Source organism: Camelus bactrianus, chromosome 10 (genome assembly GCF_048773025.1).
Source record: "Camelus bactrianus isolate YW-2024 breed Bactrian camel chromosome 10, ASM4877302v1, whole genome shotgun sequence".
Taxonomy (NCBI): domain Eukaryota; kingdom Metazoa; phylum Chordata; class Mammalia; order Artiodactyla; family Camelidae; genus Camelus; species Camelus bactrianus.
This window is the reverse complement of record NC_133548.1, coordinates 63,862,536-63,876,293: the sequence shown is the minus strand read 5'-3', so window position 1 is coordinate 63,876,293 and position 13,758 is coordinate 63,862,536. Positions and strand designations below refer to the sequence as shown.

Here is a 13,758-nt window from a genome sequence, read left to right as displayed (position 1 = left end):
AGTTTCCTCATCTATAAAATTGAGATCCTAAAATGAGGATTAAGTTAGAAAATGTCTAGTGAGTGTCTAGAACACTGTCTTAACTATGATTGATATCCAGTGCATGTTAGTTTTGTTCCCCATAGTTGGTATCCTTTCTTGAAGATCATGAAAGTGCTTTAAAATGAACCTCATCGGGTGAAAATTTCTGCTTATTTCAATTTTTTAGTAAGTTTTGATTGAGATTTTGAATTTCATCTAGAAAACACAGTCTCTCTAAGCATAAAAGCAGAGGAAAAACTCTTTAGATTTGACTACATAAAATTTTTAAATGTGTGCATGTCAAATTGTCAAAAAACAAAATTAGAGGGTACTGGCATAAAGAAAATATTTGTATGTGGGCAGGAAAAAAAAGGTTAGTATTTTTAATATAATATTAAAGGGCTTTCATAAATCTTAAGAATACTAAACATTTCAATAGAATAATGAACAGAGGACCTGAGTAGGTGGTTCACAAAAGAAATATAAATGGCTAATAAGCATATGAAAATGGCATTTATCCTAGGGTAATCAAAGAAACTAATTAAATGTACTTTTGATTTGCCAAAGTGGCAACAATTTGGGAAAGACTTTGTACACTGCTGGCAGGAGTATCGAGTTTGAACAGCTGCTCTGAAAAGCATTTGGCAGTGTATGTCAAGAGGCTTAAGATTTGCCCTTTAACTCAGCCCTGGGGAATTTTCCTAAGACAATAATGAGATAGAGATTTGTATGTGGAATAATTTATCTGAGTGTTATCTACAGTGGGGAAAGGACAGAAATGTTTTGGTAAAATACATGTTGGCACATTTGCACTATAGAATACTATGCAGCCACTGAAAATTACACTTTGGAAGAACATGGAAAAGCATTTTTAGTGTTAAGTGGGAAAAGAATTCCAAAGATGTTAAACTATACACAATGCGATCCCAGTTACTTTTATTTTATATAAGTGAGTGTGTGTGTGTATGCACAGAATGGAAAGAAATATTCCAAATGTTATCAGTGTTATGTTCAGGTAGTGGGACTATAGGGGATCTTCTCTGTATTTTCCAAAGTCTTTCTAAGCAGAACAAAACAACATTATTTTAAAAACTCATTCCCTTTGGCTTTTATTTCTGTGCTTTTAGTAATTTAACATGATTCTTTTAAAGCCTTAAGGTGTCTTACTAATGTGCAACCAATAATATTCAATGCCAAGTACTTATACAGGGAAGGCAGGTAATCCACATTCTAAAGCCACTCACTCACTCTGTGACTCTGGATGTGTTGGGTTCATAAATTTTTAGCATGGGTAGATGTCTCAGTTAACTGCCATAAATAAAACATGACCATCTCCCTAAATAAAATGCAAAACTGTAAAACTAGCAAATAACAGGAGAAAACCTCGATGACCTTGTGTACAGTGATGACTTTTTGGATGCAACATCAAAAGCACAGTTCGTGAAACAACTAATTGATAAACTGGACTATATCAAAATGAAAACCTTTTGCTCTGCAAAAGACAGTGTAAAGAGACTGAGCAGACAAGCCACATACCGGGAAAAAATAGTTGCAAAAGACACATCTGATGAAGGACTATTATTCAAAATATAACAACAAGGTCCCACTGTATAGCACAGGGAACTGTATTTCAATACCTTGTAATAACCTATAATGAAAAAGAATGTATATATATATATGTATAACTGAATCACTATGCTGTACACCAGAAACTAACAACATTATTAATCAGCTATACTTGAATTAAACAACTTTTTAAAGGAATATACAAAGAACTGTTAAAGTTCAGCAGTAAGGAAATAAAAAATCCAATTAAAAAAATGGGCCAAAGACCTTAAGACACCTCACCAAGGAGGATAGCCAAATGGCACAGAAGCGTATGAAAAGATGCTCCACATCGTATGTCATTAGGGAAACGCAAATTAAAGCAACAATGAGATAGACCACCACACACTGTCAGAAGGGCCGAAATCCAGAACACCGACAGCACCAAATGCTGGTGAGGATGTGGCGTAACAGGAACACTCATTCGTTGCTGGTGGGAATGCAAAATGGTACAGCCACTTTGGAAGACAGTTTTGCAGTTTCTTATAAAAGTAAACATACTCTTGCCATACTCTCCAGCAGTTGTGCCCCTTGGTATCTGCCCAAAAGAGTTGAAAACGTAAGTCTAAACAAAAACCAGCACGCGATGTTTATAGATAGCGTTGGCGTTAATAATTGCCAAAACTTGGAAGCAACCAAGATGTCCTTCAGTAGGTGAATGAATAAGTAAACTGTGAAACATCCAGACAAGGGAGCAGATCAGGGGTTGGCAGGGGTTGGCAGGGGTGGGGTGAGGGGATGAATAGGTAGGTCCACAGGGGATTTTTAGGACAGTGAAACTACTCTATGAAAGTATAATGGTGGATACATGTCATCATACATTTGTCCAACCTCATAGAATGCACAACAGCAAGAGTGAACCTTAAGGTTAACTATGGAGTTTGGGTGATACAGAGCATAGGTTCATCAGGTACAACAAATGTACCAGTACTAGTTCAATGGTGGGGGACATTGATGTTAATCGGGGAGGCTGTGCAAGTGTGGAGTATATGGGAAATCTCTGTACCTTTCCTTTCAATTTTGCTGTGAACCCAAGCTAGTCTAAAACAATAAAACAAAACAAAAAACAGACTACCCTCCACCTCCTTAAAAAAACACAAAAAGCAGGACCATCCCCACTTCGAATGGCATCATGACTTTTGAAGCTGTTTGTGGCATGGTGGGTAAGAATATAGACTATGGACCAGGTGACCTTAATATCTAATCATTGTTGGGTTAGTCGTTGACTGAAAAAAAAAAAATACACGAGGTAAGAGCTGTGAGTTCAGTTTTATTCGGTGCTGAGGACTGTAGCCCGAGAGACAGCCTCTGAGATAGTTCTAAGGAGCTGCTCCAAAGAGGCTGGAGGGAGGTCAGTATATGTGTGATTTTGGTGAAGGGGGTACGTGCAGTCAGGCACACATCTCAGTAGAAGGTTGCTGCTAGGCCTCAGAGCAGTTGTCTCCTTTAATGATTTTAGTGCCTTTCTTGGTATGAGAAGATACAAGAAATTGGGTTCATAAAGTTTTTTCCTGAAAATATCTAAAGGCCAGTTCTGCCAGTTTTTCCCAGAGCACAGAGTGTCTCATTCCTGATCTGCACCCTGAACTCCTTTTAGGGTGTGTTGGAGGTTGGCAGCTGCAGTGGCTAATGGCCTAATCCTTGACCTAATCCTGATCCTTGGATGGCGAGTGACGCTTAAGTCTTCTGCCCATGTTTTGATTGGGTTGTTTGTTTTTTGATGTTGAGTTGTATGAGCTGTTTGTGTATTTTGGAAATTAACCCCTTGTTGATCGTATTGTTTGTAAATATTTTTTCCCATTTCGTAGGTCATCTCATGATGTTGATGGTTTCCTTTGCTGAGTAAAAGTTTTAAGTTTGATTAGGCTCCATTTGTTTATTTTTGCTTTTATTTCTTTTGCCTTGGGAGACAGATCTAAGAAAACATTGCTATGATTTATGTCAGAGAATGTTTGGCTATGTTCTCTTCTAGGAGTTTTATGATGTCATATCTTGTATTTAGGTCTATAAACCATTTTGAGTTTATTTGTTGTATGTGGTGTGAGGGAGGGTTCTGATTTCATTGACTTACCTGTAGTCGTCTAGCTTTCCCAGCACCACTTGCTGAATTTATCTTTAACTCCTCTCTTGCTGTCACTTGTACCCTCTAGAAATCCTTTTGGCTTGACCTTCAGAAAATCTGCAGAACGTGACTGCTTCTCACCACCTTCATCACTATCAGTGGTCCAAGGCATGGCCATTTCTCACCTGGATTATTCCTGTTGCCTCCAAACTGGTCTCCCTGTTTCTACCCATGTTTTTCCTTCACCCTCTAGTCTATCCTTAGCTCAGCTGTTGGTGATCTTAACATATTTCAGATGAAGTAACTCCTGCCTAAAAAAAACTCTTACGGTTGCTTCTAAGGCCTTACACAATCTGGTTTTCTGCTGCTTCTTTACCTTCGTATCTGCTCCAGCCACAGTGACCTCCTTGCTATTTCTTGAACATACCAGGCATGCTTCTGCCCCAGTGCCTTTGCATATATTCCTCCCTTTAGTTGGAGTGATTTCCCCCAGTTATTTACAAGGTTCATTCCCTACCTTTTAAAATTTTGGCTCGCTTATCACCTTCTCAGTGAGGCCTTTCATTCGGATGTAGCCTCTCCTCAGCAACTCCCTGTCCCTCTTCCTGCATTATTTTTCAACGAGCACTTGTCACCTTTTGCAAAGATTTCACAGGTTTGCATACTTGAAAGGACTCATAAGACTCCACTGAGCATACTCACTTAAGGTTTTTATTTAAAGGCAACCGATATGGTACAGCAAGAGAAGGAGTGTAGGCAGGCAGTAGGGATCTGGGAGATAGCAGGCCTGCGTTCCTCATGTCCTTATTTACACACTGAACCCGGGAATGAACACCAACCAAGATCTGTGCAGAAGTTCCCAGGGAGTCTTTGAGGCCCCTCTGGTCACGTAATCCAGCAATGCGGCAAAGCAGCCATCCAGGTGGAAAAACCATCAGTAAATGATGTGGCCCTGAGAATGCCAGAGGCTCCTCGGAGATAAGGACAGAGCTTCCCCTGTATAGCTATAAATCAGCTTGATCCTGCACACCTTCTAAAATACAGCATAACTTCTTATTTTGTTTATTGACTGCCTTCCCTTATGCATACATGCACGCACACACACATGCTCACATACACACACTGATTGTAAGCTCCATGAGGGCAGAATTTTTGACAATTCTATTTATTATTGTATTCTCAGTTCCTACAGTAGTGCCTGGCAGGTAGTGGCTTGGCTCAGTAAATATGTGCTGAATAAATTATGAAATAAACAGAACTTATCTCTAGCGGCATAACTGTATTATAAGAGCTTTGCGAGTAGGAGCCAAAAAACAAAGAAGCTCTTTATCCCTTCATGGTCCCAGGACCAAGCTGGCAAACAGCAAACATTTGGTGGTTGAGTATTGACCAAATAGATCTTCAGGGGCCCACCCATTTCAGATACCTTGTCAGAGAGCCTCCTGGATGACTTGCAGCCAGGTGCCCAAGAATGATTTGAGCATTGGGATAAATAGTTCAAACCTCTTAAGAGAGGGTTTTTGTTTTTAACTATTTTACTAAAGTAAAACACCCATAGGACATTATAATTTTTTTCCTCTGCGGTCCAACAGACTGTTTTTCAGTGACATGGAACATTTTGGCAGCAGGTAATATAATTTTGCTTCGGGCCAATTTTTGGTAGAGTACATTTCTGAACTTTTAATGTAAGTCACTGGGAAAATATGATTTCTTTACTCTTGTGAAACAAGACTATATTTTTTCCCCCATTTTTTAAAATTGAAGTATGGTCAGTTTACCATGTTGTGTCAATTTCTGGTGCACAGTGTAATGTTACGACTATACTTGAATTTCCAAGTTTTATGTTGTAGTGGAAAGTATCTGTTAAATCAACCTTATTATTTATATGACAGACATGTTTATAACATGCTTGTGATTTATAATCCAGGTACGTCGTTTCAGAGAAAGCAGACAAAAGAACACTAATGAAGAAGACGATGAAGTTCGAGAGGTAATTTTTCTGTAAATTCCTTTGCTTGTATGTCAGTTTGTTAAATCAGAATAACTAGTAAGTTTGTTTAGAGTGGTGAGTCTACGGGAACCTTGGTCTGGGAGGCAGGACTGAGCAGAGGTTGACTGGGGACGGCTGCCTTTGACTTTTTTCCAGCTCAGCCTGCAAATACTCTGTGTGCCAGTGTTTTCTTTTTTTTTTCCTTTTGCTCTTGTCTAAAACTTAGTTAATTTTTTGTGCATGTGTGTTTGTGGGGGTGCGGGGGGTAGTAGCCTACACAAAAAGAGCTCTTATTAATCACACTGACACCCAGTTGCCATCAGAGCATCTTACCAATATAAGATAAAATCTTACCCCGCCGAGCTGTTGTTATTTTGTGCAAAAAGGAAGAAACTTAGTGTTCTGGTTAGCAGTGTTACCATAGGTAAATGCACGGTGTCCACTGGCCTTTCCAAATTGTTGAACTTAACCTAGTTGCCCTCATTGCTGTCTCCTCCGTTTCTTTGCAGATTAGAAACTTGAGGTTGGCAACCGTTAACTTAAACTTGGGGCCTCTATCTGGTACTGGGTGAATTCACAATTGAAATATGTTTTCCTGTTTTCTAATTATCTTAGGTGTTTTATGATTGCTGTCTAGTATTTTAAAATTATTTTATCAATTATTTACTTTTGAGTTTTCATCTTGATTGCTTTCCTATAGCCTTTTTTGTAGTATCTGTTACAAGTAGCCATTCTGCTTTTTATTAGGAATATAAATATGAGAAAGGTATGGTCTGTGTCCACCAGAGATTCCCAGTTTAGTAGGGGAGACATGTATGTAGAAAGAAAATGTTAAACCTTATGACCTAAAATTTCGCCCTCACTGAATTAGTACAATTGTCCTATGAATTCACTTCCGCTCCGTAAATATTTCTGAACTGTAGCTGACAGGTGAATCGTAAAGAGTTAAGCATTTGACACATCCTTCAAATTAACTTTTACAAGCCCACTATATTCTCTGCTATAATAAAAAGTGAGTTCACAGGAGTCTTCTCCTCGCCTTTTTAAAGAATATTTTTTGCCTTGTTTTAAGCGTATTCCTTAGGCAAAAATCAAGGCCTGAGACACTAAGAAGAAAAGGAAAAGCCCCTGCTTATGGAGATGGAGACTCTCAATCTACTGTTTACCCCCTGAATTCTTCCGAAGGAATCCTGTTTAGTAGTTGATCTACTGATGACTACTAGTCAATACCACAGCCTTTAATGTCAAGCAGTTCTTGGATTCTGATAGAGGAAGAAAATCAGTTGTCAAATAATCCTTTTGTACCATCCTTAGAGACTGAGACAGACTCTAAGGCTTTTTTTTTTTTAATGAAACTTCCAAGTCTAAATCTGATTTGCTTCATCATCTGACATTCCATACTTGCTGTTTAGGATTTTTAACTGGCGCAGTCATGCCATTTACCTGGAATCCTAGAGAATAGTAGGAGACGGACATTTTTGGTATTGAGGTTTTGTTCTTTTCTCTGTCTTATCAGAGTTTGACGTCTTGGGACTCCTCTCCCCACCTCCCACCCCAGATTGTGTCCCACTTTATTAGAATATGTAGGAATATGAACAGTGTAGTAACTCCGGTGGCAACCTTTCTCTAAACAGAATGTGCTAGGATAATCTTCTAAATGTCCAGCTGTGAGTTTCACAGCTGGCTGTGCCTTGTAGCACTTGCACTGTCTCCGTAAGTAAGGCAGGAAACTTTGCAACATAAAGTAACGTTACCAGCAATGGTTCCAGTATTGGCTACAGTATTTTTTCCCACCTCATGCTTTTCATGAACAGCCTTCAGTAACTGATGACAGAACTAAAAGCTCCCACCATCCATTAAATTTCACACTCAGCATTCCCAATAGCAAAGTTATTCTCCTAAATAAATGTATTGGGAAAAACAGAAGTGATTATCTATTTGAGTTTATTCATTTCTGTTTTCAAGGGGAAAAGGGAAATGGTAGTTATTAGATTTTTGCTATGTGTATTACATACACTAATCTCAGTTTCCATTTTACAAATGAGGAGACTGAGACCAGGCTTAAGGTCACTTGGTGGGGCTGAATTTTAAACCTATTTCTACCTCCAAGTCTGGACTTTTCAACCATACTTCATCCTATCAGAACTTTATATTATAATAACATTAATACAAGGCCAATAATGGCTAAAAATTTACGACTTCAAAAATCATGTAGCATGTGAAAATCACTATTCATAATAAGCATAGAATCAACTGCTTTTTTGATTTTTTTACGTGATGATTTTTGGAAACACAAGAGGAGGAAGCAAGCGATAGATTAGTAATCTCCTACCACATTTATTACATTTGTATTCATTTTATATACAGTGCCTTTAAAGAGTGAATACTAGGAGGAAGTGATTCATGGTTCTTGGATTATTTGACTTCAACTTGATTAACCCTTTCAGTCTCACAGATTACAGAAATATTTCTTTATAGTGGATCCCTTGTGTTTGAAATCACTAATCTCAGTTTCTCATTAATCTTTTAAAGAGTAAGAGTGAACATTTCATTCAAGGATGGTTAGGAGAGGATATGACAAATTTCATATGGGAGTTTTTCAGAAGAGAACTTTGGAATTTAGATTTTCAGCTATATTTTAAGACTGTAGCAGGTAATCAGATCTTAGGTAATTTTTCAGCATGCCATGGAGTATTATAACTTTTTTCATTCTCAGCATACTATTTAGAACTTGACTAATGGAGTTGGAAACTTTTTCAAGCTATAATTCACAGCTTTGCAGAATTATTTAGCTCAGAATAGGAATCCCAGTATCATACTTAAATTATTTAAACAGACAAACAAAAACATTAGTCCTTCTGTTAGAGAAAAACATGTTTTAGTGTCTTTTGTTCACATAGAAAAATTCTCAAGTATTTTCTTTAAGTATAAGTCATATTTAAGTAAAAGGCTGAATAGTAAATATTTTTTAAATGTCCTTTAAAAATGTGAAAACTATTCTTAGTCTGATTTTAGTCTGATCATAGTTATCTGGCCTCTGATTTCTTTCTTATGTTCTATCTGAATTTGAGGCAGGGTTGATACCCTGTTTTAAACTGTAATATCAAGTGCTATTAACAGAGTGAAAAGGCAACAAATAATGGCAGCAAATAATGGGAGAAAATATTTGCGCATCATATATCTGATAAGAGATTAATAATATGTAAAAAGCTCCTAAAATTCAACAACAAAACAACCCAATTTAGAAATGGACAAAAGGCTTGAATAGATATTTCTCTAAATAAGATATGCAAGTATACAAAAAGCACATGAAAAGATTCTCAACATCACTAATCATTAGGAAATCCTAATCAAAACCATGAGGTACCACCCCCTTTGGATGGCTATTATCCCCAAATTAGAAAGTAATGAGTATTAGCAAGTATATGGAGAAAAGGGAACGCTTGTGCATTGCTGGTGAGAATATGAAAGCTACTGTGGAAAACAGTATGATGGTTCCTTAAAAAAAACACATAGAATTGCCATATGATCTAGAAATTCCACTTCTATGTATTTACCAAAAAGAACTGAAATTAGGGGCTTGAATAGATATTTGTACACCAATGTTCATAACATTATTTACAATAGCCAACAGGTAGTAGCAGTCCAAAGTCTATCAAAAGATGAATGGATAAACAGAATGTGGTATGTACATCCAGTGGAATATTGGTTAGCCTTAAAAGGAAAGAAATCCTGTTAACATACTATAGCATGGATAAACCTTGAAAACATTATATTAAGAGAAGTAAGCCAGACACAAAAGGACAACTACTGTATGATTCCACTTATATGAGGTGCCTGGAGTAGTCAAATTCATACAGACAGAAAGTAGAACAGTGATTACCAGGAGGTTGAGGGGGTCAGGAAATGAAGAGTTGTTGTTTAACGGGTATGGACTTTCAGTTTGGGATCATGAAAAAGTTGTGGAGATGGATGATGGCAGTCATTGTACAACAGGGTGAATGTACTTAATACCACTGAAATGTACACTTAAAATGGTTACAGTCATTCATTTTTATGTTATGTATATTTTACCACAATTAAGAAAAAGTATAATACTAGGGTAGTATATTTTAAAATCTCAAAAAGTGTATATGGAAACATTGTCTTGACATTGGCTCTAAGCCTACACTCATGAGATAAATTCTTAGAAGTAATGTAGTTCAAATGAACTTATTTGTAAAACAGAAAGAGACTCACAGACATAGAAAACAAACTTATGGTTACCAAAGGGAAAAGGGTGGGGGGTAAATTAGGAGTTTGGGATTAGCAGATACAAACTACTTTATATAAAATAGATAAACAACAAGGACCTACTGTACAGCACAAGGAACTATATTCAGTATCTTGTAATAACCTATAATGCAAAAGAGTATGAAAAAGAATAGATACATACAATTGAATCACTATGCTGTATACCAGGACCTAATACAACGTTGTTAATCAACCAAACTTCAATTAAAAAAAAAAAGATAGCAGTGAATTCCAAAGTCCGTTGCACAGAAAGGCAGAGTTAAAATACTATTTGAGTTTAATGTTTGAGATGCTAAAACAAAGACACAGTATTTAGACAAAGGGAAAGTACAAAATTTGGCAATGACAGTAATTCATTCTGAGAAATAATAATCACACAAAGGCATATGTGTTTTAAATTTGGCTAAATTCTACCGAATCACTCCAAATATGTTATACGAAGTTACAGCCCAACTGATGGTTTTAGGAGTGCTTATTTCCCCGCATCCTTGCCATCATAATGTATTTCTGTATCTTGTGATCTTTACAAGTCTAAGTGGTAAGAAATTATTTCTTTCTGTTGTTTTTAATTCATACTACTTTTATAACTAGTGAGTCTGAGCAATTTTTATGTTTACAAGTTATATTTTTATGAAACACTTGGTCATGTTCTTTGCATAGAATTTTTTTTTTTTATCTAGGGCATTGGTCTTTTCTCTGATTTCTAAGAGCGCTCCGGTGAAAATGTGTACACACTGTGTGTGTGTTTGTGTAGCATAGTTAGGGTTTTGTCATGTAAAAGGAGTATCCAGTTGTTCTTGAGGGGTTTTTGTTTGTTTGTTTTACCAAGAATGGGCAATGAATTAAGAGTCTTTTGGCATCTGTGAAGATAAGCATGTGGGGTTTTTCTGCCTGTGTTCTATTAATATGGCGAATTATGTTATTACATATCCATTATTGACCTGTCCTTGGTATCACTTTGTGAACCCCCCTGGTAATGGTTGTACTGGTCTTTCCATGTGCTCCTGGATTCCTTCTGTTTGCTTTGATATTCATAAGTAAGATGCTGTAATTTTCCTTTTATGTATGCAGTTCTTTGTCAGTTTTCAGTAACATATTATGCTGGCTTTATTAAAAAAAATGGAAGCTGTCTTTCCTTATGCTCTGGTACTATTGAAATAGCTGTGCAATCTGTTCTTTGAAATTTGGTGTAATTTACCTGTGAAACGTTCTGATTGTGGTCCTTTTAGGGAACTTAGTTCTTTTAACAATTTTCTCAAAATTTACTTTGTTAATTAGTCTGTTGAGACTATCTTTTCTTGGTTCAGTTTAGGTCATTTATTTTCCAAATTACTTAGTATTGAGCTGAGTGTTTTGTCATAATTCTTTTAATTTTCCTTCGATCTACTTTTCCCTCCATTCTCATTTCTTTAATTTAACAGTTCATTTCTTTAATTGTGTCATATGTTCTGATACACAGTATTTTTATTATCATCTTTTAGATAGTCTACAATTTTTATTTTGTGTTGCAGTTTGGAGTCAGGATTTATTAATTTCTAATTTTATTACATTGTGATTAGAAAGTATGATATTCTTTTTACTGTTTAGAATTGATTGATATTTTTCTTAGCATCCCATTATATATCACTTCATGGAGTCTTGAAAAGAAGTATATTACTTATTTTTAGAGTATAGAGTTTAACATGTATCAATTAGATCTGTCTTATTAATTATGTAATTTAGGCCTCCTTTTTTCTTTTAAATATGTATATTTTTTCTACAATGAGGTATCACCTTACACCAATGAGACTGACCATCATTAAAAAGCATACAAATTATAAATGCTGGAAAGGGTGTGGCAAAAAAGGATCCCTCTTATACTGTTGCAGCCACTATGGAAAACAGTATGGAGGTTCCTTACAAAACTAAAAATAGACTTACCATATGATCCAGCAACACCACTCCTGGGCATATATCTGGAGAAAACTCTAACTCAAAAAGATACACACACCCCAGTGTTCATAGCAGCCCTATTTACGGTAGTGAAGACATGGAAGCAACCTAAATGTCCAACAACAGGTGACTGGATAAAGAAGTGGTGTTATATATACACAATGGAATACTACTCAGCCATAAAAAAGAATGAAATAATGCCATTTGCAGCAATATGGATGGACCCAGAGATTATCACATTAAGTGAAGTAAGTCAAACAAAGACAAATATCATATATCACTTAAATGTAGAATCTAAAAAATGACGTGAACTTACTTACAAAACAGAAATAGACTTACAGATATAGAAAATAAACTTTGGTTACCAAAGGGGAAAGGGGTGGGGGGAGGGATAAATTAGGAATTTGGGATTAACAGATACACACTACTATATATAAAATAGATAAACAATAAAGTCCTACTGTATAGCACAAGGAACTGTATTCAATATCTTGTTAACCCATAATGGAAAAGAATCTGAAAAAGAATATATATATATATATACACACACATATATTTTATATATATATATAAATATATATAATTAAATCACTTTGCTGTGCACCTGAAACTAACACAACATTGTAAATCAACTATACTTCAATTAAAATATATATTTTTTAATTGTACAGCTGGGCCTTGTTATTCATGGTAGTTAAGTCTTACAAAGTCACTGCAAATGCTGAATCAGTGAATACTGAATTACTGCTCCTCGGGGAAAAATAGGAAGAGGTTCCTGCCAGCCACCAGTTATAACTTTCTTCTTAACTAATCAGTACATAACCTTTCTCATGTATGTTTCTCTTTAAAGACACTTTATTCACTGTACATTGTTGATTCATTAACATTGAACTTGTGGCCAACAGCTGTGTAAGTCATGCCTGATTGAGACTTGTCTGACAACATGCATTTTCTCCATAAGGCACGACACAGCCTTCCCGCACTTAGAACCACTAGACAGCACCTCAGCACTACACTGGAGACCATTTTAAAAGTAAAATCAATTGAAAGCACAAAATTGTGAACAATGTGGGACTAAATGTGCTATGAAAAGAACACTCATTTAAAGTATGAGATTTGAGGTGGGGAGGGTAGAGCTCATGGTGAACATGCATGAGGTCTTGGGCTCAATTTTCAGTACCTTCATTAAAATAATTAATTAATTAATTACCCCACCCGCATAATAAAATACGAGAGTTGAAACCAGACAGCTGAGTGGTTCATCGTCAGCCTCATCTGGGAACGTGTGTGTCAGGAGAGTCAGAATTTTCAGTTATTTCACTGCAGCTAAGTTCATCATCGTGAAGCTGGATTACCCCCCACCTCCCACCACCCCCTTCACTCCTGCTTCTGCCCTGCCTGCTTTGTTCTCATCTCCTCACTTAGCCCTGTCTCTCCTTATTTCCTGCCATCACAGAGCACTTAGAAATACTCTAGCCACTTGCTATTCTTAAACCCAGAACTTGTCCTGCCAAGAAGAGAGACTTTTGTCGTGGTCTCTTGGGTTAGATACACCAGTTTCGGAGCTCTCTATGCTGTCTGAAACTCTTCTCTACTTTCTTCCTTAGCCTCGCCAAATATTTACTGTAACTCTTGTTTGGTTTTATGTTTGGGTGGTAGAGCTATTTTCTAATGTTATTGAAAATGTATTGTGTTTTACTTTTGTTCTCCTTGTTACATTTTGATTGGTTTAAAGGACAGGATCAGGGCAGCATTGCTCTTACTCTGTTTTTAATCAGAAAAGTCTGTGTTCATTTCAAAGTTAGGATACTTCATTAAGTCTCGAACTTGTCTTTTCGACAGTTTCTTACTAAAT

At 36.5% G+C, this 13,758-nt stretch overlaps 1 protein-coding gene across 3 annotated transcripts in view; it reads left to right on the top strand.

The window, feature by feature from the left end:
• The window catches only part of MRE11 (MRE11 homolog, double strand break repair nuclease), a 67,492-nt gene that overhangs the window by 28,889 nt on the left and 24,845 nt on the right, over positions 1-13,758 (top strand). For all 3 annotated transcript variants that reach the window (XM_010973350.3, XM_074372884.1, XM_074372886.1), the window contains exon 14: positions 5,616-5,678. In XM_010973350.3, the coding sequence (XP_010971652.2) occupies positions 5,616-5,678 (63 nt within the window). The remainder of the gene's footprint in view (positions 1-5,615; positions 5,679-13,758) is intronic.